Source organism: Nyctereutes procyonoides, unplaced genomic scaffold, assembly GCF_905146905.1.
Source record: "Nyctereutes procyonoides isolate TBG_1078 unplaced genomic scaffold, NYPRO_anot_genome, whole genome shotgun sequence".
In the NCBI taxonomy this organism is placed as follows: domain Eukaryota; kingdom Metazoa; phylum Chordata; class Mammalia; order Carnivora; family Canidae; genus Nyctereutes; species Nyctereutes procyonoides.
The window spans coordinates 10785424-10809791 of NW_026575025.1; the positions used below are offsets into that span (position 1 = coordinate 10785424).

The window sequence follows — 24368 nt, forward strand, 5'->3', positions numbered from 1 at the left end:
GTCAAATAAATAAATAAAATATATTTTTTAAAGTTCTATTACAATTCAACAACAAAGAGACAAACAACCCAATAAAAAAAACGTGCAAAGGTGGGTGCCTGGGTGGCTCAATGGGCTAAGCAGCTGACTTTGGCTCAGGTCATGATCTCCGGGTCCTGAGATAGAGCCTTGAGTTAGGCTCCATGCTCAATGAGGACTCTGCTTCTCCTTCTCTCTGGAATGAGTTAAGTAAGAAAATAATAACAATAGATTAAAACCATTAGAATGAGTAAATATCCTTGAGCCCATGTTGATATAAGTAACTGAATGAATAAATGAGAATGGACAGCTCTAGAATTCCAATTAATCAATGTAGAAGGAATGTCTGAAATAGAAAATCACCACCAGGCAAACACCATAGTAGTAATAGTTTCAGGCAATCATCAGAGAATTCTTACATAGTGGGAAAAGTGTGATAAGGGACAGATTATTTGCATAGTCTCAAAATACTTCCATATAAGACACTTATTATTTATAAAACATAGTAACTCTAAAGGAGAGGACTCTGCAGTCACCACCTTCACCAAGTGATTGGAGTTAACATACTGGTAATAAGGGTAATGATGGGGTGCCTGGCTGGCTCAGTCTGAGGAGAGTTCAACTCTTGATCTCAGGGTTGTGGGTTCGAGCTCCACATTGGGTGTAGAGATTATTTCCAAATAAAATCTTTTTTAAAAAATGCAGTGATATGTGTTGGTAGAGAAGGGCATAGGAGCACTTCTGTGATATTTTTGCCAAAATTAAATATCTTCAATTCAGTTGGGAGAAAACATCAGGCAAACCCAAACAGGGATATTCTACAAAATAACTGGCCAGTGCTCTTCAGAAGTGTCATGGTCATACAAGAAAAAAAAAAATGATTAAGGAACTGCCACATATAGTAGAGGCTTAGAAAGCATGATAATTAGGTGTAATGTGGAATCTTAGGTCAGATCCTGGACCAGAAAATGTACATTGATGGGAAAGTTGGCAAAATTTGAATATTGTCTGCAAATTAGTTCTTAGTATTGTATCAGTGCTAATTTCCTCATTTTGATCATTGCACCCTGGTTCCATAAAATGTCAACATTAAGGGATCCCTGGGTGGCGCAGCGGTTTGGCGCCTGCCTTTGGCCCAGGGCGCGATCCTGGAGACCCGGGATCGAATCCCACGTCGGGCTCCTGGTGCATGGAGCCTGCTTCTCCCTCTGCCTGTGTCTCTGCCTCTCTCTCTCTCTCTCTCTCTCTCTGTGTGTGTGACTATCATAAATAAATAAAAAAAATTTTAAAAAAATTTAAAAAAAATGTCAACATTAAGAGAAGCCAAGTGAAGAGTATTTGGGAACTCTTTCGAGTTCTCTGTATTCTGTAAGTCTAAAACCAGTTCAAATAAAAGTTTTAAAAAACTGAGATTAAAAAAAAACTGTGAGATAATCATTATATATAAGAGAAGCCTACTTTTATCCCTTGGTTCCCAGATTCTCATATTCTGATCAAAAGTGGAAAAAAAAAAAAACCCACCACACCACACATAGGTCCTTGATTCAGAGCACGGTTCTCTGTTTTCTTAAATTCTGTATTTGTCTATTTGACATCTGTTAATTACAGGACTGAACTAACAGCCAAATTTGTTTACATTTCTCCTATAATCCAGAGCCCATACTCTGAAAACCACCTCCTCTATTTATTTCTCAAATACCAAGCCAATATTCCCTTGCCCTGAATCAGCCCAGGGCCAGGTACCAGATACCTGGGGACAGTCCCTATGCCCCAAAGTCCACCAGAATTATTCAAACTAGCCCATCCTAAACTGTTTTTTTTTTTTTTTATGATACTCACACACACACACACAGAGAGAGAGAGAGAGAGAGAGGCAGACACACAGGCAGAGGGAGAAGCAGGCTCCATGCACCGGGAGCCCGACGTGGGACTCGATCCCGGGTCTCCAGGATCGCGCCCTGGGCCAAAGGCAGGCGCCAAACCGCTGCACCACCCAGGGATCCCCCTAAACTGTTTACTCTGCCCTGCCTGACTTTCCCACAGAAGCCCTGAACAAGGCAATGGCCTATGCCTTCCCTTCACTCCTCTCCACCTCCGACCAAATCTGGTGCTTCCCCGTGAGGCCCTGTGTGACATGCCAAGACTCTTGTTTTCAGGGGAACTGTAAGTAACATTGAATTTTCTTTCAATGGCACTGACCTCTCCAAGTCGTCACTCAGTCACCACTCTAGATTGAAATTCACAGATACATTAGGATAAGGACATACCATATCCTATAGGGCAGCTGCTTGAAACTAGCAACAGATTGTCTCCCAGTGGGCGGAGTAACTGTTTTTCAGGAAGTTCCCCTGTTCTATAAAGCCTGCTGTCCTGAGACGGCTTGCAGGAAGACCTGTTTGGTCCCATTGCCTCACTTCTTTTCCAGCCAAAAGAGGTTCCATGCTTGAAAGCGGTGCTGTGGGGGATATAGCCAATTAAAATACTGGTTGGGGCACTCCGGTCAAGGAAAGAAAAGCCATCTCCAGAGTAAGCAAATTCTGGAGAGGAATTTCTGCCCCCTTCATAATAGAGGCAATCCAATGTAATCAAACTGAAACTGAGGGTTTGGCTAACCTCTTGGAACATATTCTGCTATATCAGGAGTTCAGTGCAGGTCTCTCCTTGTGGACTGTGGGGCATTTATTTGTGGCAGTGGTAAGATCAGCTTTGCTGGAGAGAAATCCATGTTGTTGAGCTCATTATGCAGCCTCTATCCCTGACCCATAACGACTTTTTTCATGAGTCTTTTGGGCAAGAATAGGCATGAATGGGAAATTAATGTGTCACTTCACACCTGTACAAGGTGCCCTTGTACAGGAGATAAAACATTACACTCAGACCCCATTCCAAGAAGTCTATGCACATACCTCTTTATTAGGCCTCTTTGCCACTAAGTTTCTCCTCCTCCTCCTCCTCCTCCTCCTCCTCCTCCTCCTCCTTCTTTTTAAGACTTATTTACTTATTTCAGTGAGAGAGAGAGCACACAGCAGGGAGAGACAGAGAATGAGGGAGAGATAAATCCAAGCGGACTCCCCACTGAGTGTGGAGCCCAATAGGGGCTTGATCTCAAGACCCAGAGATCACACAGACCTGAGCTGACAACAAGATTTGTATGCTGACACTGTGCCATCCAGGCGCGCCACTAAGTTTCTTTTTTCAAAATTGTATTGAGGTATTACTGACATACAATACTATATTAGTTTCAGGTGTACAACATAGTAATCTGAGTCACCAATTTTCTCATCACATTCTTTCCATATCCCAGAACATCTGCCTAAACTTAAGCTTCCACCATGAATCACTGCAGAGCAGTGGTTATCAACTGGGGGTGGTCTCATTTTCTAAGAGACATCTAGCAATAGAGGGAGACATTTTTGGTTGTCATAACTGTAGGGGACTTGGGGAGGGGCACTGCTATGGCATCTAGCATATAGAGGCCAGGGATGTTGCTAAACATCCTACAATGTAAAGGACAGCTCCCACAACAAGAATTATCCAGCCCCAAATGTCAGTACTGTCAAGGTGGAGAAATCTTTTTTTTTTCAACTTTATTTTTTTTAATTTTTATTTATTTATGATAGGCACACAGTGAGGGAGAGAGGCAGAGACATAGGCAGAGGGAGAAGCAGGCTCCATGCACCGGGAGCCCGACATGGGATTTGATCCTGGGTCTCCAGGATCGCGCCCTGGGCCAAAGGCAGGCGCTAAACCGCTGCGCCACCCAGGGATCCCAAGGTGGAGAAATCTTTTTTTTTTTAATTTTTTTAAAATTATTTATTTATGATAGTCATACAGAGAGAGAGAGAGGCAGAGACAAGGCAGAGACATAGGCAGAGGGAGAAGCAGGCTCCATGCACCGGGAGCCCGACGTGAGATTCGATCCCGGGTCTCCAGGATCGCGCCCTGGGCCAAAGGCAGGCGCCAAACCACTGCGCCACCCAGGGATCCCCCAAGGTGGAGAAATCTTGATGTAGAGCCACGCTGCTGGCCACCCTCTTTCTAGGCCAGGTGGATAACTAGATGTCCACTTCTCCTTCTGGACTCCTACCAGTGGTCTGTAATGATACAGCATTCTATGTCCAGTTGGTACTTAGGATGCACACCATCTAAAAGCCCATCTTGAACTTTTATTCCTTACTTAGTTGGTCATTGGGGACCTACCCATGAGGTCAAATATATAGTAACTAAGAGACTTGACTGCAAAGCAGAAGTGGGACCCTTGGGGTCATGAACAATTAACTCAAGACAGCAATGTAACATTCATGACAGCAGGGTAACAAGGGAATGTTACAAACTGAAACTGGGAATACTCTGATCAAGGTATCTGCACTTCCCTAGAAGTGGTATAGTGTTACTTGAAAGCAGACTTAGATTAATTATAAACATATATTGCAAACTCAAAGGTGACTACTAAAAATATTTTTAAAGTGTAATTGATACACTAAAAGGGGAGAGAAAGTGGAGTCATATAAAATGCCAATTAAAGACCAAGAAGACAGGATCCCTGGGTGGCACAGCAGTTTGGCGCCTGCCTTTGGCCCAGGGAGCGATCCTGGAGACCCGGGATTGAATCCCACATCGGGCTCCCTGCATGGAGCATGCTTCTCCCTCTGCCTGTGTCTCTGCCTCTCTCTCTCTCTCTCTCTCTCTCTCTCTCTCTCTCTCTCTGTGACTATCATAAATAAATAAAATAAATAAAAAAAAGACCGAGAAGGCAGGGGCTTCTGGCTGGCTCAATCAGTAGAACATGTGACTTGATCTTGGGGTTGTAAATTCAAGCCCCACAATGGGTACAGAGATTACTATATATATATATATATATATATATATATATATATATATATATATTAGATTTATTTATTTATTTGAGAGAGAGAGAGCGCGTGCATGAGGGGAAGCGCAGCGGGAGAGGGAGAGAGAAACCCGAGCATACTCAGTGCTCAGTATGGAGCCCAATGCAGGGTTTGATGCCACAACCCTGGGTCCACAATCTGAGCTGAAAGAAAAAATCTGACAGCCAATTGACTGTGTCATGCAGTAGCCTCAAAGAATAAAATCTTTAAAAAATCCAGTTGATTAGGGACACCTGGGTGGCTCAGCGGTTGAGCATCTGCCTTCGGCTCAGGTAGTGATTCTGGAGTCCCGGGATGGAGTCCCGCATCAGGTTCCCTGCGTGGAGCCTGCTTCTCCCTCAGCTTATGTCTCTGCCTCTGTCTCTCTGCGTGTCTCTCATGAATGAATAAATAAAAATTTTTAAAAAATATAAATATAAATATAAAATAAAGGCTGATAAGGCAGAAAGAGGAATATTTTTTTAAAGTGCCACAAATAAAATAGTAAAAACATGGTTCATATTAATCCAACTGTATCAATAATAATCACTTTCATCGTGAGTACACCAATTTAAAGACAGAGACTGTCAGCATGAATTAAAAAAAAAAAAGACCCAACTATATGCTGTCTACAAGAGACCCACTTCAAATATAAAGACACAGGGAGAGTAAGACAGATACACCATGCTGACACTGATCCAAAGAGAGCTGGACTAGCTATGTTAATTTCAGACAAAGCAGGCTTCAGAACAAGGACGTTCATAAGGGATAAAGAGGGGCATTATAGAATGATAAAGGAGCCAATTTTCCACGAAGACCTAACACTCTTTAATGTGTATTCGATGTACCCAACCACAGAACATCTAAACATATGAGGCAGGAGCACCTAGGTGGCAAAGATAGTTAAGGGTCTGGTCTTGATTTCAGCTCAGGTCATGATTTCAGGGTCGTGAGATCGAGCCTTGCATCAGGATCCATGCTGTGTGTGGAGTCTGCTTGGGTTTCTCTCTCCCTCTCCTCTGCCCCTGATGAGGCATGTGAGGCAAAAACTTGACAAAACTGAAAGGAGAGATAGACAAATGCACTGCTTGTGGGAGACTTCAATACCCTTTTGTAACTGCCAGACCAGCAAGCAGAAAATCAGTAATTATGTAGTTGAACTGAACAGTACCATTAATCAAATGGACTTTTTAAAGATTTTATTTATTCATGAGAGAGAGAGAGAGAGAGAGAGAGAGAGAGAGAGAGAGAAGCAGGCTCCATGCAGGGAGCCCGACGTGGGACTGGATCTGGGTCTCCAGGGCCACACACACCCTGGGCTGAAGGTGGCGCTAAACCGCTGAGCCACCCGGGCTGCCCTCAACTGGATTTTTTTTTTTTAAGATTGTATTTATTTATTCATGATAGACACACACAGAGAGGGAGAGGCAGAGACATAGGCAGAGGGAGAAGCAGGCTCCTCGCAGGGAGCCTGATGTGGGACTCCATTCCAGAACCCCGGGATCACGCCCCAAGCCAAAGGCAGATGATCATACTGAGCCACCCCGGCATCCCTAATCAACTGGATTTAATTATATAATACTTCTGTAGATTATAGAATATTTATAGATGATAGAGTATTGCATCCAACAGCAGCAGAATACATGTTCTTCTCAATTGCACATGGAATATTCACCAGGAAAGATCACATTTGGGGCCATAAAATACACCTTAATGAATTTAAAAGAATAGAAATCTGTTCTTGGACTGAATGAATTAAATTAGGAATCAATGACAGAAATATTGCTGGAAAGTTCCCAAATAGGGACGCCTGGGTTGCTCAGCAGTTGAGCATCTGTTTTTGGCTCAGGGTGTGATCCTGGAGTCCTGGGATCAAGTCCTGCATCGGACTCCCCACAGGGAGTCTGCTTCTCCCTCTGCCTATATCTCTGCCTCTCTCTGTGTGTCTCTCATGAATATATAAATAAAATCTTTACCAAAAAAAAGTTTCCAAATATTTGGAAATTAACCAACACACCCTTAAATAACCCATGGGTCAAAGAAGTCTTGAGAGAAATTTTAAAATATCTTGAACTAAACGAAAATAGAATATAACTTGTCAAAATCTTTGGAATTCAGTAAAAGTTAAACTTACAGTGAGGTTCCTGGCATTAAATACACATATTAGAAAAGAAGAAATCTCTACGAATCAATAATCTAAGCTGCTGCTTTAGGAACCTAGAGAAGGAAGAGTAACATAAGCCTAAAGCAGGCAAAAGGGAAACAATAACAAAAATCAGAGCAGAAACCAATGACATCAAAAGCAGGAAATCAACAGAGAGCATCAATGAAACCAAAAGCTGATTTCATGAAAAGATCATAAAAATTGATAAGCTTCTAGTCAGACTAAGAAAAAAAGAGAGGACACAAATGACGAATACCATAAATGAAAGAGGAGTCATCACTACTGATCCCACAGCCATTAAAGGGATAATAAAGAAATATTACAAGCAACTCTATGTCCACAATTTGATAACTTAAATGAAATAGACCAATTCCGGGGCACCTGGGTGGCTCAGCAGTTAAGCGTCTGCCTTGGGCTCAGGGTCTGCCTTGGGCTCAGGGTATGATCCCAGGTCCAGGGTTGGAGTCCCACATCGGGCTCCCTACATGGAGCCTGCTTCTCCCTCTGCCTGTGTCTCCGCCTCTTTCTCTGTTTCTCTCATGAATAAATAAGTAAAATCTTAAAAAAAAAAAGAAATAGACCAATTCCTTGAATGATACAATACAAAGCAAGAAAACTAGAAGAAATAGATTATCTGAATAGACTCATATCTATGAAAGAATTTGAATCAATAATTAATAAGTATATAAAATACAATAGTTACCATTATATACTGTTAATATATAACATATAATTATATATTATATGTATATAAGTTATATATATTTATAACAATAAACATGTGGGGTGATGGAAGTGTTACTTAACTGGATGGGAGGAACTCTCTCACAGTGTATACATGTATCAAATCATCATGATGAACAATTTAAATACCTTACAATTTAGCAATATGATCAATCTGAAAAAGATTTTAAAAATCTATTTAAAACTGAACAACAAAAAATAATTAAGGTTAATGTTAATTAGCCTTTCAAAAAAAGAAGCACCAGGCCCAGTTTGTTCCCCTGGTGAATAACAGTGGTGAAAACCCATAAGAAAGAAAGAACAATAAAAATTCTCTATAAACTCTTCAGAAAATAGAAGTGGAGGTAATACTCCAACTCAGGTTAGAGGGAACAGGGAAACACAACAGGTTTCTCTAAATATACCTTACTTTATGGATTTGACTTTGTAAATATGGGGGGAAACCCATACTTGTTAAGCAAAAGTAACTTTTTCAAAAGCTATCTGAAAAAGTCAAAAGCAAAATGAAAGGAATAATACTCACTTTGTATCCCATTGATGGCATACCCATAACCATAGGACTATTTCCAGTAACTTTTAAAAACAGTAATTGAAGGGACGCCTGGGTGGCTCAGTAGTTGAGCATCTGCCTTTGGCTCAAGGCCTGATCCCCGAGTCCCGGGATTGACTCCCACATCAGACCCCCTGCATGGAGCTTCCTTCTCCTTCTGTCTATGTCTCTGCCCCGCCCCCCCCATGAACAAATAAATAAAATCTTAAGAAAATAATAAGATAAAAAGGGATCCCTGGGTGGGCAGTGGTTTGGCGCCTGCCTTTGGCCCAGGGCGCGATCCTGGAGACCCGGGATCGAATCCCATATCGGGCTCGCGGTGCATGGAGCCTGCTTCTCTCTCTGCCTCTCTCTCTCTCTCTCTCTGTGACTATCATAAATAAATAAATTAAAAAAATAATAATAAAATAAAAACAGTAATTGAATTATATATCTCTAGTGGAATATATCTCAAGGACAAAGAGAACTCCAAAAATCAATGGTTGAACTATGTTTGTTAATGTTATTAGTTGTAGTGATGTTATTTTTATTCTGATACTATTGTGTATAAAGTGGGGAAAAAAGTGGATGAGAACTGGCATTTTTCATTGCAAGGCAAAAAAAAAAATGATACAAATGTACAAGCAATAAGGTTAGTAAAACCCAGTCGTCCTAGAGGTAACAGTAGGATCTCATGATGTATTTTCCCCTTAAAAAAGAAACTTATGAGGGACGCCTGGGTGGCTCAGTGGTTGAGCGTCTGCCTTCGGCTCAGAGCGTGATCCTGGGGTCAGGGATTGAGTCCCACATTGGGCTCCCTGCGAGGAGCCCGCTTCTCCCTCTGCTTGTGTCTCTACCTCTCTGTCTCTCATGAATAGATAAATAAAATCTTAAAAAAGAGAGTGAGAAACTTATGAAAAAAATAAAAAATAAAAATAAATTTATGAGGCACCTGAGTGGCTCAGTGGTTGAGTGTCTGCCTTTGGCTCTGGTCATGATCCTGGGATCCTGGGATTGAGTTCTGATCAGGTTCCCTGCAGGGAGCCTGCTTCTCCCTCTGTCTATGTCTCTGCCTCTCTCTCTGTGTCTCTCATTAATAAATAGATGAAATCTTAAAAAAAAAAGAGAGAGAGAGAGGGACCCCTGGGTGGCACAGCAGTTTAGCACCTGCCTTTGGCCCAGGGCGCGATCCTGGAGACCTGGGATCGAATCCCACGTCAGGCTCCCGGTGCATGGAGCCTGCTTCTCCCTCTGCCTGTGTCTCTGCCTCTCTCTCTCTCTCTCTGTGACTATCATAAATAAATAAAAATTAAAAAAAAAGAGAGAGAGAGAGAGAAATCTATATATTTCTTCCTAGCTTTGTCCACTGAAAACATCTAGAAACTGAAAACATCACTCAAAATTTCTAGAAACAATCTAGTGGCAAAGAGTACATCTAGTTTCACATTGGTTTAGTAAATACAATTTCCTTATAAGAAAACAAGGGATCCTTGGAGAAATGGATAATTCAAGTCTGGGGTAGGAATTATACAAGATGAGCCAGGAATATCTTGCGATTCTGGAAAACAAAAAAATAAATATAAAAGACTCAAGAAAGGTCGCATAAAAAGACTCAGGAGCTAACCTGAAGAGGCTTGCACAGGTAAAATGGGACAATGTAGGAATCAATAAGAATTATAACCACAGGGTGGCTGGGTGGTTCAGTCTGTTACACCCTCAAGTCTTGGTTTCAGTGCAGGTCCTCATCTGAGGGTTGTGAGACTGAGCCCTGCACCAGGCTCCGTGCTTAGCATAGTCTGCTTAAGACTCTCTCCCTTGGTCCCTGGGTGGCTCAGCAGTGTAGCGCCTGCCTTCTGCCCAGGGTGTGATCCTGGAGTCCCTAGATCAAATCCCAAATCGGGCTCCCTGCGTGGAGCCTGCTTCTCTTCTCTTCTCTCTCTCTCTCTCTCTCTCTCTCTCTCACTCATGAATAAATAAAAATAAAAATCTAAAAAAAAAAAAAAGACTCCCTCCCTCTCCCTCTTCCTCTCCTGATCTAGAATAAATCTTAATAAATAAATCTTTAAAGGAATAATAACCACAGTTAGCTAAATTATATCAAAATGTTAAAATCTATTACTTAATATTTTTTTAAAAGGTCACAGTTGGAGCATGCCAGGGAAACAACTTACCATTTTAAAAATGGAAATAAAAGGAAAGTATATATATAAAAAAAGAAAAATATCAAGCATTTATTTTGCTTTTCTTAAAATTACTCTATCAATGGGCAACCAGGTAGTTGATGAGGGGGAGTGGTCTTTAGAGAAGTATTATAGACAGTGAAAGAAGAATGATGGACTTAGAATATTGGTTTCGTAACCCCTAATGAATGAAGATATCTGGGTCATGATCATCTATGACTGCTAACCTCACAAAAATTGATGAGGTATTATGTATCCCTGGCGGAAAAAGACGCCACCCCTTGAAATAGTCTTGCCTCCCCCCCCCCAAGAATCTGATGAAACTTCTATATCTCACTACTAATTTGCAGAACAGATGACCATAGCAGTAGGAACACAATCACTAGAATCCAGACTATGGGAAAGTTGCAGAATAATAAATACAAAAATGTGGGGATCTCTGGGTGGCTCAGCGCTTTAGCCCCTGCCTTTGGCCCAGAGCGCGATCCTGGAGTCCCGGGATCGAGTCCCGCCTCGGGCTCCTGGCATGGAGCCTGCTTCTCCCTCCTCCTGTCTCTCTCTCTCTCTCATAAATAAATCTTTAAAAAATACATAAAATACAAAAATAAAATCCAACATCTACAGTTAAAAAACAGTTAGTAGTATAGTATATAACAAATCAAAAGGTAGCTTCACAATTATTGGTGAAATAGCAAAGCATTCCCATGAAAATTTCAGGAAAAAGAAAAGGATGTCCGCTGATACTAGTAACATGTAAGATTGTTCTGAAAGTGCTAGGAAGCACTACAAATTACACAATGCAATGAGGAGGCAAAGTTATCATTGTTTGGAAGTGGAAAGAACTAACTCTGGACAACCCAAGAAAGTAAAGTGAAAATTCTTAGAAATAAGAGAAGAATTCAGTACCTATCTGGTTTAAAAACTAATGTGTAAGAATCAACAGCTTTCCTGAAAACTATGCCTGCAGACCAAATCCAGCTCACTTCTTGTTTTTGCAAATAAAGTTTTTCTGGAAGACATCCATGCTTATGTATTGCATATTGTTTATAGTTGTTTTATTTTTTTTAAAGATTTATTTATTTATGATAGACATAGAGAGAGAGAGAGAGAGAGAGAGAGGCAGAGACACAGGAGGAGGGAGAATCAGGCTCCATGCAGGGAGCCCGATGCAGGATTCGATCCGGGGACTCCAGGATCGCACCCTGGGCCAAAGGCAGGCGCCAAACCTCTGAGCCACCCAGGGATTCCCCTATAGTTTTTTTAATGCTACAACAACAAACTTGAGTAATTGTGACAGGGATAATATGTGAGATTTGCCAGCCTCTCCTTTAGATAACTGATAGTTAAAAAAAAAATGGAAAAATGGGCGCTAGGGTGGCCCACTTGGTCAAGTGACCGACTCTTCATTTTGGTTTAGGTCATGATCTAAGGGTTTTGAGATTGAGCCCCACCTTGGGCTCTGAGCTCATCTTGGAGTCTGTCTCTCTCCCTCTGCTGTCCCCCTGCTCTCTCTCTCCCTCTCTCTTATAAATAAATTAAATCTTTTAAAAAAGTCTCTCCCCTTCTGCCCTTCCCAACTCCTCTGTCTCTAAAAGTAACAAAATAAAATGAAATGGAAAAAATCTAATTTATAATGGAAACAAAAACTACCTAGGAATAAACATAAAATATGTAATAACTATTATATACAAAAAAAAAACTTTAGAGTTGCACAGGCAGACATAAAAGGAGATAAGAATAAAGGTGGCTCAGTGGTTTAGCACTGCCTTCAGCCCAGGGGCTTGATCCTGGAGACCTGTGATCAAGTCCCAGGTTGGGCTCCCTGCATAGAGCCTGCTTCTCCCTCTGCCTGTGTCTCTGCCTCTCTCTCTCTCTCTCTTGAATAAATAAATAAAAAATCTTAAAAAAAAGAACAAATGGTATTAAAGAAAAAAAGAACAAATGGTATTATATATCTTATTCTTGATAGAAAACTACAGCAAGACACTCTAATCTGTTAGTACCCTCCAGCCAAAGACTACCAGGAACACGTGTTTATTACTCTTGTACTGTTGGGCATCTCAGTAAGATGGTGTTCAGAAAGGATTTACAGATTTGGCTTGTGCTAAGTGATTTGGGGAGGGTTTAAGATAGCCAGAGTTTTTCTCTGGATTGGATACTGTCAAGAAGGGGAAGTATTTCTAGGATGGGATATGTTAACAGATCTTACCCAGACAAAAGCTAAAACTGTAATTGGTAAAGTTCACTTATATTTCCCAACATGGTCGATGTTTCATCATTCTTGTGGTTTGACAATGTTCCTCTCTTTGTTGGTGTTCACATGACTATAGAGTGATCTTGTTTTTGTCTTGATCCCTCACATCATGCAGTGACTTGGTCCAATGTTGATACTCTGTGAAATTGTTCATGTTTAACAGAACACCACGGCCAGTACCTGGATGTCTGGAGGTGTGTTTAACTTTCTCAAATCTATAAATTAAATGCAATTTTAAACTTAGTTGCCAGTTACGTCTGTTCTTGTTTTACGAAAGAACTTGACAAAACATATTTAATTTGGGTATCTGAACAAACAAACATTAGGAAAGAGTTAATAAACCAAAAAAGAAATAGTATTGCGTAAACAAAAAAGACGTAAGAAGAAAAGATTGATTAATCTACTACAAAAAAATAAGTCAGTTTGGAGAACAAATCACAAACTCGGATAAAATAACTTCAACGCATTTGAGGAAGTGATGTCCCCAGTAAAACAAGCAACTCTCCCTACCAATAACATAAAGAGTACTTTCCGGAATAGCTTCGATTTTTTACCTTAAGAATGTACTCCTGAAAATCATTTTCAAGAAAAAAAGACTGGGATTTGAACACATCGAGGCTCGCAGAGGCTCAGAGGAGCCTCAAGGAAGGACTACGCTTCCCAGGAGGCTCTGCGCTGAGCGTCCCCGGACTCCCGACAGGCTCCGCGCGCTTTACGCGCCAGCTTTGGCCTTGGCCACCGAGCAGCGGAATCGGCGGCGGAGAATGGAGAGTAGCGATGAGGCAGCAGTCGAGAAGTGCCGCGTCCACTTGCGCCCCGGCACCCTGCGCGACGCCGCTAGCGCCACGCTGCATCTTCTGCCTTGCGAGGTTCTAGTTAACCGGCCCGCCCCCGTGGACCGCTTCTTCACCCCAGCCATTCGACAGGGTCCCAACGGTGAGTGCTCACCGCCGGACTACGACTCCCGGCAACCCCCGCACCCACGCCACGTTCTCCTCGGCGAGGAGTGGCGCGAGGGCTCCTGGGGATCGTGGTCCAACGGAGGTGGCGGGAGGGCCCCGGGGGTCTTGCCCCGCAAGGCCTGAATCAAGCCCGTACCGAGGCCCCGAGCCTGCCTTCTGCAGGACTCGAAGTGTCGTTTCGGGGCCGCAAACTACGAGGCGAGGAGGTGGTGGTGCCTCCCGGCCTCGTGGGATACGTGATGGCGATGGAGGAGCAGGGAGAGGTGTCGATGGAGAAGGACTTCTCGGAGGGTGACGAGCGAGAGGAGCAGGAGCGGGCAGGACCCCGCGAGGCGCTGGAGCGGGACTTCGTGAGCACGGGGGTGGAGGGGCAGGGCTGGAGAGTGGTGCGGGCGGCAGCGGTGGCCCTCATGTTGAGCCGGGCCCCTTCCTCAGGACCAGTTTATCGGAGCCATCGCCAGTTTCAGCCGCTTCACGCTATGGGGCCTGGAGACCATTCCTGGTCCGGACGCCAAAGTGCGCGGGGCCCTAACCTGGCCCAGTCTGGCCGCAGCGGTGAGTAGGGGGATGGGACCTCACTCTTCAGGCCCCATCCATTCCCTTGTGCCTTCAAGGGTATTCCTTGGACTGTCCAGAATCTTGTCCGAGTGGACTTGGGGCTTCAGGGCCGGGGAGTACAATGGGGCACAAGGAGCCTGGGTCTGACTGGATTAGACTGGTCAGGGGCTGGGGGGCTTCCCCACCTCTGACCTGTCTAGAAGGGGTTGTCATTCTGAGTAGCTGGGTCACTCCCAGAGTATGTGGGCCACCCAGTGTGTGTCAAAAACCCAATAGTAGAGGGGACTCCTGTTGCAGATTCACGCACAGGTGCCTGAAGACTGAGAGCCGGAACTTGAAATTGAAAGCCACTGGTTCCTTCACCCCAATAAACAAGCTCTTCATTTTGGAACCACTGATTCCATCACCCCAATAAACAAGCTCTTCACAGCACCTGCGACTTTGTGGGCACCTTGGAGTCTTCTAAGCTGGCACTACCCCTTCTCCCACAAGAAACTTTCATGGCTCAGTCTATAGAAATGATTTATTGCCAAGGAGCAGTGAGGGCGAGAGAGGCCAGAATTTTGCTGCCAGTACCCACCCCTCCTCCCAACTCCTACTTACAAAAGAAATTTTTACAGCCACTAGCCCTCTGTACAGAGTGCACCCACCCCCCATCTCACTGTACATAGCTGCTTGGCTCCGTCCAGTCCCTGCTTCATAGTAGGCCCAGACCTGCAGCCAGTTGACCTTGGAGTTGACCTGAGCCCTGAGCTCGCCTTGGTGCTGGGCAGCTAGCCCCTACCAGGCCTGTCCTCTCCTTATGAAGCTGTCCTCAGCCCCACCTCCCTTGGTGTGCCTCTTGGGGGCCCTGGTAGGGGTGGGATGTGCTGTCAGCCCCAGTTCTACTTTGTTGCCACTGCTATAGACAGTGCCTGGTCACCATTTTCCCCTCTTGCTCCAGTCCTTGGGAGTGAAGTGCAAACACTTGGAGTCGATTCGAAGGAGCCGCTTGAGCATAGCTCTTTCATGCCCATCCACGATGTCCTCAGACAGTGTGAGGATATACTGGCCCTGGATGGGAGATAGGACCAGAAGGGTCAGCCCATGTGGGGTGCAAACTCTGCAGCCCTACACACGCGTCTCCCCCTGCCTGCCTCCCTACCTTGTAGTAGTTGATGAGGTTGAGGTACTGTAGAGTAGAAATGACATCCTCCTTCTTGATGCTGGTGATTTCACTGATCTCGCTGTGGGAGGGCAAAGATCAGGTCCTCTGGAGGCCTTCCTCTCTGCCCCAAGCCCCCAGGAGCCCCAGGAATGAGGATGGGCCATGCCATGCACCCCCAGGGTCAGAAGTAGGGCCAGGCTCACTTGATGGTGATCTGTGGCCTCTCCCCGCTCTCTGACTTCAGCCCCATCAGGATCTCCAGGATGGTCTGGGACCAGTAGCTTCGGTAGGATAGGAGGCCAAGGTCTGAGAGGGGCTTCTCAGGGGTCCCCGTTTTCCCTTCCACTTTGGAGAGTTCATAGCCTACAGCAAGGCAGCAAGAAGGGGTGGGTAAGTGATCACACCTTCATGCAACTTTCAGAACATGGTTACAGGAGTAAACTGCCTGGTTCCCATCTCACCCTTGCCGTGTGGTAGTTCTGTGACCTGACATACGTAGCTAGTCTGCTGTGTCTGTTTCCCCAGAGAGCTAATGAGCATTCACTCTTCATCTCTGTGCTGTGGAGGGTACTGAAAGGAACAGCTATAATCCACCTGGAGGAAAACTCAGGAACCAGGGAAGTGCAGAGAAAATGACAAGAAAGGCAAGTGCCTGATTGTCATCATTCCAGACCATATCTCCTGGGTATGTGAGAAGGGAAGGCAGCCCCCACGTGTGGTCTGGGCCTCCAGGATGTCTGGATTTGCAGTCAAGTCAGTCCCCCTAGCTGTGACCTGGGGAGCATTGGCTGCTCCAGGACCAGGCTGGCCTGACTAGGTGTTGATAAGAAGCAAGGAGAGGCACTAATGTACTTCCCAGGTCAGAAGGCGGCCGTTCCACAGCAGGTAACTCACCTCTCCAGAGGCACTCTCCGACTGCTCTGTCCTCCTCTACCCTGCTGATTACTGGGCACTAGCAGGCAGTTCCCAGGGAGCCCCTCAGGCTGTGCAAAATCCTATATGGCTTCGTGTCTCTTGGCAGAGTCTTCATTCTCTCCCTCAGGGTCCTGGGGTGTCCTTCATTACCTCTATAAGCCCTTCTTCACCCTCAGTCACAGCTATGTGGGCTCACAGCCCTTTTTGCCTGCCCCTCCCAATCTTTATCAGCTAGTTTTGCCCAATCTTCTGTGACTTCCACCAAGCAGCCTGCTGGGGAGAGGGACAGAGAAGCTCCTGCTTTAGAGAAAGGAAGCCTGGAAGAGGAAGGGAGCACACCTGGGTCCCTACTTGACTTTGCTGGGCCTGCCAGTGTATGTGGGATCCTGCCACATCAGCCTCCCCAGCTGCAAGGAGCTCCTGGCCCCTCCCCAGTGAACATCCACCTGCCCTCAAGAACTGCCCGGAATGGGCACTCCCAGTGCACCTGTCTGCTCCTGCTGGGCAGAAGTGAGCACATCACATTGGTGTCCTTGCCCACATCCTATCTTCACGGAGGTCTGAGCTTCAAGGCTTGGATTCATTTTAAGTATCCGCCCACATATCAGGCTGAGGGCTTCCTGAGAATGTGACCCCATCTTGGCATCATTCTATTAATAAAATAACTCAAATGGATCATGACCTTGATCAAGTCAAGCCTCTGTGACTTCACCAAACAGCTAAGGCTCCCTCCTGTCTCTCAGGTCAGAACTTAACTATCCCAAGGGTTCAGTGAGTGGTGAGTTGAGTGGAGTGATATAAGATGCTGGGAAGCAAAAGGGGGCCTTGCGGGTGGGGAACATAGAAGAGTTCACGGATGATGAGGGGCAGAGTCCCTTGTGGTCTTTAAGAGACTGACCTGCCTGAATCCAAGGAGCAGAGACCAAATCCACACAAATCAGTGCTTCCTTATTTTTGCTGAGTTAACATCACGTTAGCACTTTGAACATCCACTATCTGCAAGGCTCAGGTGACAGCTGGGGAAATGAAACACTGGTCCTCACTCAGGGATTTGTATGGTGGCACATGAAGCACTGGTCCTCACTCAGGAATTTGTATGGTGGCACAGAACCAGGCAGATGAGCAACAGTGGCTCACCTAGTTTCTGCTGATGGCTCCCTGGACGGGAGCATATGAGTCAGATTTGTGAAAAGTTGGTTGCTTAAAACCTCACCCAAGGAAGAGTGAGGAGCTGAAAACCTAGCCCAGACAAGCAGGGTAGTTGCCCTGAGAATGGAGAAAGCCTTGGGAGAGTCCCACCTTTATTTCTGGCCAGCTCCCCTGGTAACAGCAGGGTTAACAATCATAGCAACCTAGCTTGTCTACAAGGGAGGCACAATGGCAGCACTGGCATTGAGCCTGGGCCCGCATGTACCCACCCCGGGCCCCTGGCCGGGAGCAAAGGTACTACTCACTGAACTCGATCAGCAGCTTGCCGTAGCCCCGGCGCTGGTAGGGAGGCAGGGTCAGGATGCAAGCCACATTGTAGTCTTCTGTGGATTCCTTTTCCTGGAAAGGGGAGGAAGGTGAGTGAAAAGGGGACACAGCTCAGGGCAGGGCCAAGAGATGATCTGGATGAGCACTCACCTTGGAGAAGTACCCGACGATGTGGAAGCCCTTGCAATCATACTCTGTCATGACATAGAAGAGGAAGGGATCTGTATCATAGTACAATGTCTTGTGGTCGAGGAAACACTTGGCCAAAAGACACAGGTTCTGGGAATAACTCTGCAAAGGAAAAGGCGTGTCACCACCCTGGGTACCCTGTCTTAAATGTGGTCATTTGGTTTCTTTACCCAGGGCTGATAGATGATGAGTCTTCCTCCCTGGCGCCTGACCCGTTCTATTAGGCTGTCCCTCCCACTCAGGCAGAGCTAATTCTCAGAGTCAAGGAGCCCATGTACCAGCTCTGTGATAGTGTCTGACCTTCTGTCTTGCTGGTGAGCTGGGCAAGTTTACCCCTGTTCCCCATACCCCCCCCTAAGTCTTGTCTGGGGGGTTTCCACTGCTCTCTGCTGCAGTAACAAAAGTCAATAGGTTGTGGCATGTCTAGAAAGACACTGCCAAGGCTTAGAAGAGGACCTCTACCCTGGTGACAGTCTTAGGAATCTACCTTTTAAAAACCACAAAACTCTCCCACCTCCAGTCACACATACTGGAGACTGATCTCCTAACCTACAATGGAGATCAGGTGTTCTGAAACTGAAAGTAACTGCCTTAGGGGTCTCCCCACCAAAAGGATTCATCTTGCTGCTTTGCTTTATTTACCTCTATGCACATTTTCTCCTGCATATGAGGCATGGCTTTTTAGCCAGCTGCTGGGCCATCAGGATGCCCAAGTCCACACAGAACAGTAGTGAAAGCAGCCTCCTTCCCTTGAGCTTCCTCAGCACCCAGGCCAGAGCTCCACCCTGTAATTCAAGATGCCCTGCTTCTCCCTTACTGCCCTCTTTGCCCCAGAAATGGTCCCACAGTCTTAACGGTCCAGATTACTCCCTTCTTCCTTCCCACAGACTAAGGCAGGTTTGAAGCCCAAAACCTGCAGTGACCCCTACTCCTCCCCCAACTGGCCACCTTCTCCCCACCTGAGCTCTGTATCTTGGAACAGCCTTGCCTCATCCTCTCTGCTTCTCAGCCAGAATGATCTTACCTTTCCCACCATCTGTACATCTACGACTGCCCTTCAGAACCCCACTCCTTGGGCTTCCCTTACCTATCTTATCCTTCATGTTAAGGATCAAAGATCATCTCCTATGTGAAACTGCTGGCTACCTCTGGGTCCTGATAACCCATCCTTTATTTCATGACACTTATCCCTGGGATCTGAGTGGATGTTGGCAGATCTGTTTTTGCCATGAACTGTGAACTCAAAGATTCTAATTACTGGTCATCTTTATACCTCCCACTAACTACCTCACAGCAGAAACTCAATAAAAATGGAATGAGCTAATCTGTTGGCCAGACTGCCTAGTATTTTCCTGAGCAGGAAAAAGCTGCTCGTTTAACTTTCCCCAGACCACCAGTGCCAATGACTCCCCGCTGCCCCTCAGCCACAGACCTTATTCTTCCGTCCATCAATCTCAAAGAAAGAGATGGTGCCCTTGCGGTAAATCTCATTGCCCGGGGGTGTCGCAGGTCACACTTGGTCTGAGGAAAAGAGGAGGATCAGAGGCAGGGACAGGGTGGGGGATGGTAGGAAAGCAACCTCCTTGGACCCCTCATACCAAGTGACGCTGCAGACACTTGAGACTACGGCCATATTTGAGGCAGAACTCGCAGAGGTAGAGGACGGGCAATGTGGTAAGTTCCTGTGGGTATGGGGAGAAGTACCACGGCTTCAGGCGGTGCCGGCCCAGCTCGATACACTCAATGTTCTTCATCCGGGTGACAATGTCGTCGTGGCTGCGGTCAGACACCAAGCTGCCAGTCATGCGTGGAGCGGACGGTATTCCATCTGAGCTGTCCTGGGAATCCTGCCCAGGCCCAGTGGAAAACACCAGGTTACAGAAGACAGCTCAAGCAGGACACCCGACAGCTCACACAACCCTTACATAGCTTTCCTTATTTTCAGAGTGTAACAACAACTCTATGGCAGAGGAAGGAAAAGGCTGGTACTACATTATATTCCCCACTTTCCAGATAAGGAAAGGGAAACTAGGTAAATTATCAATTGCAGTTTGAAAAAGATCACCAATGACTGATCTGAATCAGCTCTGCCTGGCTCCTAATCCTGCCAAAAACCATCACTGCCTACCACCTCTTGTTTATTTTTTTAAGTTTACTTATTTATGTATTTTTAAAAATTTTTTTTTAAGATTTTGTTTATTTATTCATGAGACAGAGAGACAGGCAGAGACATAGGCAGAGGGAGAAGCAGGCTCCATGTAGGGAGCCCGACATGGGATTTGATCCCGGTCTCCAGGATCACACCCTGGGCTGAAGATGGTACTAAGCCGCTGAGCCACTCGGGCTGCCCTATTTTTAAAGATTTTATTTATTCATGACAAGACACACACAGAGAGAGGCAGAGACACAGGCAGAGAGAGAAGCAGGCTCCATGCAGGGAACCCGACGTGGGACTTGATCCTGGGTCTCCAGGATCATACCCCGGGATAAAGGCGGCGCCAAACCGCTGGGCCATCGGGACTGCCCGAGTTTATTTTTTAATAATCTCCACCCAAGGTGGGGCTCGAACTCACAACCCCAAGATCACGAGTGGCATGCTCTTCTGACTCAACCAGGTGCCCCTTCTTGTTTATTTTTAAACCCATCAGTAAACTGTGCTACCTATATTTCCTCCTTTTCACCTAGCTTCCCTCTTCTTCAGACCTACCTCGTCAGTGCCCAAGCAATTTGATTTTCGCTTCCGTCCTGGCTGAGCTGCCACTGCCCTACGGGCTGATCCATTCTGTAGGTAAAATAATGAGAACAAGAAAGGAGGGTTGTGAGAGGAGCCTGATTGGGGCTGCCAGAGAGTAGACAAGAGGAAGAAAAAAAGGGTTTGGGGGACTCACCTGGGGAAAAACTGAAGCTGGGGCTGTCTCGCTGGGCACTGGAGTTGCTGGTGAAACCACCTCCACCTTCCGTTTCTGCAGAGAGAAACCAAGAAAGGTGGGTCAGAAGGTAGAGAAGGTGGGACCTCAGAGGAAAGCAAGGTCCCTGGAATTGCTGAGGGTACCGTTGAGCGGTGGTTGGGCTGCAGGCAGGAGCTGGAGGAGAGCGGCTGGTCAGGCTCGCCACCGGGAATGGCCTCCCGCTCCTTGGGCAGGTTGAAGCGGAGTGTGATCTGGACCGGGATTGGCAAGGTCTTCCCGCTGGCCTGGGCGGAGGCCGGCTGTAGAGATAGGTCCAGGGTCTTCCTCTAGGGTGGGGATGGTGGTGGGATGGGAAAGGGGAGTAGGGCCCCTCAGCATGATCAAGTCCCACCCTCTGCCCTCTCAAGGACACAGGAACAGCTACTGGACTCTGGAAGCTACAATTTGGCCCCCATCCTTTTGCAAGCTAAAGCCAGAGTAGAAGGGTGCAGACTTCTACCCATCCAAAAACCCCTGAGGCCAAGAGATGAGAAAAGTAGGAGGCAGGAGAGAAAAGGTGAAGCAGGGGACCTACTCACCACCTCTCTCTCTGGAGAGCCGGGGCGAGACCCAGGAAGTCCGTTCTTGGTGGGGGTCTTGGCCTCTTTCTTGGGGAACTGGATCTTCTTTAGGTCCAGCCGCTCGTGGGTCACCCATTCATCCAGGCGTTTGTTGACTGTAGCAGTGGGGATGGCTCAGGAAGGAATGCCAGAGACTGTTTCCCAACCCCTCCCCACAGCCCTACCTCACCCCAGCCCAGGACTCACAGTCAATGTAATGGACGTAGAAAAGCTTGCGGCCACTGATGTCCTTCACGCTCAGGATCTCGGCCAGGGCTGTGGAAACAACACAGGCAGGAGCCTTAGAGGAGCCAGGCGAAGAGAATTCACCCTCCTAAGACCTGATCTCCACCGTCAGGCCGATACCTAAGCCCCAGGACTTGGAGGCTTTCGCCCCAACCCCCTTCAATCACCAAGTGCCGCCCCCTTTCCAAGCCCCGCCCTATCCATTCGGAGCGGCAGAAAGCCACGCCCCTCCTGGGTATCGGCGCCCCGCCCGCCCCAGGATTATAGAGGCCCCACCCCCTCCCGAGGGTTCCGTTGACTCCCGCCCCTCGCCCTCAGGTTCCTTAGCCCCGCCCCCCGACGTCACTCACGCCACTCATCTTCGTTGTCCTGGTTCCGCCGAAGCACGGGCAGGCGGCAGCCCTCGATTATCTCCCCCTGGGGAGACAGCGCGGCGCCAGGGTCGGCTACTGGGGGGCCTCGGGTTCTACCCACCTCCCCTGGCTCCCTCCGCCCCGCCCCGGGCACCGGACTCACCACCTCCGCCATCTTCCCTCCCTCCACTGCCACTTCCGGCCCCTCTGGGAGACGTCACTTCCGGGACTGAACGCGCTGTAGGCCCGTGCCTCCTCAAGCCGCTTTAGAAGAAGACTTTTGAGAGACACCGCTGCTACCCTGGAAGCAGGCAGCCGCGCCGTTTGGCTGGCGGGAGAGTGGGGTGTTTTAAGTTTCGGCCCGAGTCCTAGGCAGAACCCCCGAAACGCGCTCGATTGGCGGAAAGCTGAGTCCGTCACGTGACGCCCACCGGGTGCGACGCCGGTCACGTGGATACGGAGCGGGTCACGTGCAACTAGGTTTGTGCTTCGAGGACGGCCCGGCTCGCGCGTCTCCTAGTGGCAACAGGAGGCATCGCCGGGAGGAACTGTGCGTGGTTGGCGCCGGGGGCGGGGAGTTGGGGGAGGTGTACTGGGGGGACTTGGGAAGCTGGAGAAGGGGGAGCACTGCAAACGGACCTTGTGCCTGGCGTTTTGTGGACTTCTTCCTTAGGTTGGGATTCAAATACTCAGGCTTGTTTTGTATATTTTTAATTTTAAAAATAATACTCATGCATACATTCAACAGATATTTAGTGATCTTCTAGCATGTACCAGGCATTATTCTAGGAGCTTCTACTACACTAAATATAATAAGCCTGATCTCATGGAGCTTACAATCTTGGGGATTGGGAGGAAAAAGGGGCATAGATAATAAGTGTATTTAATTTTTTTTTATAAATTAATTTTTATTGGTGTTCAATTTACCAACATACAGAATAACACCCAGTGCTCATCCAATAAGTGTATTTAAAATTAAATTATTTAGGGCAGCCCCGGTGGCGCAGCGGTTTAGCGCCGCCTGCAGCCCAGGGCGTGATCCTGGAGACCCTGGATCCAGTCCCGCGTCGGGCTCTCTGCATGGAGCCTGCTTGTCCCTCTGCCTGTGTCTCTGCCTCTCTCTCTGTCTCTATGAATAAATAAATAAAATCTTAAAAAAAAAAATCCCAATGGATAGTTTCCAAAAACTGGCAAGCAAATTGTCAAATGTGTATAGAAGTGCTATGGGTCAGTCACATGTAACTAATAAAAAAATCTTTTAAGATTTTATTTCTGAGAGACAGAGAGCACAAGCAGGGGAGTGGAAGAGGGAGAGGGAGAAGTAGACTCCACTCTGAGTGCAGAGCTCAACATGGGGCTCAATCCCAGGACCCTGAGATCATGATCCAAGCCAAAGTCAGACATTCAACCTACTGAGCCACCCAGGTGCCGTAATTCTTTTCTCTATTTTAAAAGTAGGTTCCACATCCAGTCTGGAGTCCATCACAGGGCTTGAACTCACAACCCTGAGATCAAGACCTAAGCTGAGATCAAGTGTTGGACACTTAACAGACTGAGCCACCCAGGCACCCCTAAGCAGTTTTTTAAAAAAGAATGAATGGGGGACGCCTGAGTGGCTCGGCAGTTAAGTGCTTGACTTCAGCCCAGGGCGTGATCCTGGATCCCAGGATTGAGTCCCACATCAGGCTCTCTGCTTGGAGCCTGCTTGTCCCTCTGCCTGTGTCTCTGCCTCTCTGTGTGTGTGTGTGTCTCTATGAATAAATAAATATTTTTAAAAAATAAAATTCAATTAAATTATTTAGTATATGAAGAAGTGATACATATTATGAAAACAACCCCCCTCCCCCAAAACAATGCAGGCCAAAGGAGATGGGTAGGTGGGTTGCAGTTTGAAATAGAGTGCTCCGGGCAAGCCTCACTGGAATGGAGTACTTGAGCAAAGCTTTAGAGGGCCTAAGGGATGAGCCATGCAGGTATCTGGGAGGAAAGTGTCCCAAAAAAACACCACAATAAAGGGGAGAAAAGTATAATCTCAGATCATCACAAGAAAATACCTGCAGTGAATGTTTTGTTTGATTGTCTTGGAGACCTGAGGTGGGCAAACTAGCTGGTAGGCCAAATCCAGCCCTTTGCTGGTTTTTTTTAAAGCCAGTGGGATGGTTTTGTATTTGTTAATGGTTGTGGAAACATCGAAAATAATATTTTGTGATACATGAAAGTTATGTGTTCAAATACTCCTCATTTACATTTTATC

At 46.5% G+C, this 24368-nt stretch overlaps 2 protein-coding genes across 2 annotated transcripts; one reads left to right on the forward strand and one right to left on the reverse strand.

The window, feature by feature from the left end:
• The first annotated feature begins 13469 nt into the window (after window positions 1-13469).
• Window positions 13470-14712, forward strand: RNASEH2C (ribonuclease H2 subunit C). The gene is made up of 4 exons (XM_055315041.1): window positions 13470-13696; window positions 13885-14072; window positions 14158-14277; window positions 14578-14712. The coding sequence occupies exons 1-4, from the start codon at window positions 13525-13527 to the stop codon at window positions 14602-14604; spliced, it is 507 nt and encodes a 168-aa protein (XP_055171016.1). The 5' UTR covers window positions 13470-13524; the 3' UTR covers window positions 14605-14712.
• A 73-nt stretch (window positions 14713-14785) lies between these two features.
• KAT5 (lysine acetyltransferase 5) lies at window positions 14786-22595 on the reverse strand. The gene is given in 15 exon segments (XM_055315040.1): window positions 14786-15333; window positions 15425-15506; window positions 15631-15790; window positions 17797-17890; window positions 17969-18109; window positions 19440-19507; window positions 19510-19528; window positions 19606-19854; window positions 20715-20789; window positions 20896-20970; window positions 21060-21215; window positions 21495-21631; window positions 21723-21791; window positions 22112-22178; window positions 22278-22595. Coding segments are annotated over 15 exon segments (1539 nt in total). The 5' UTR covers window positions 22290-22595; the 3' UTR covers window positions 14786-15198.
• Window positions 22596-24368: the final 1773 nt, after the last annotated feature.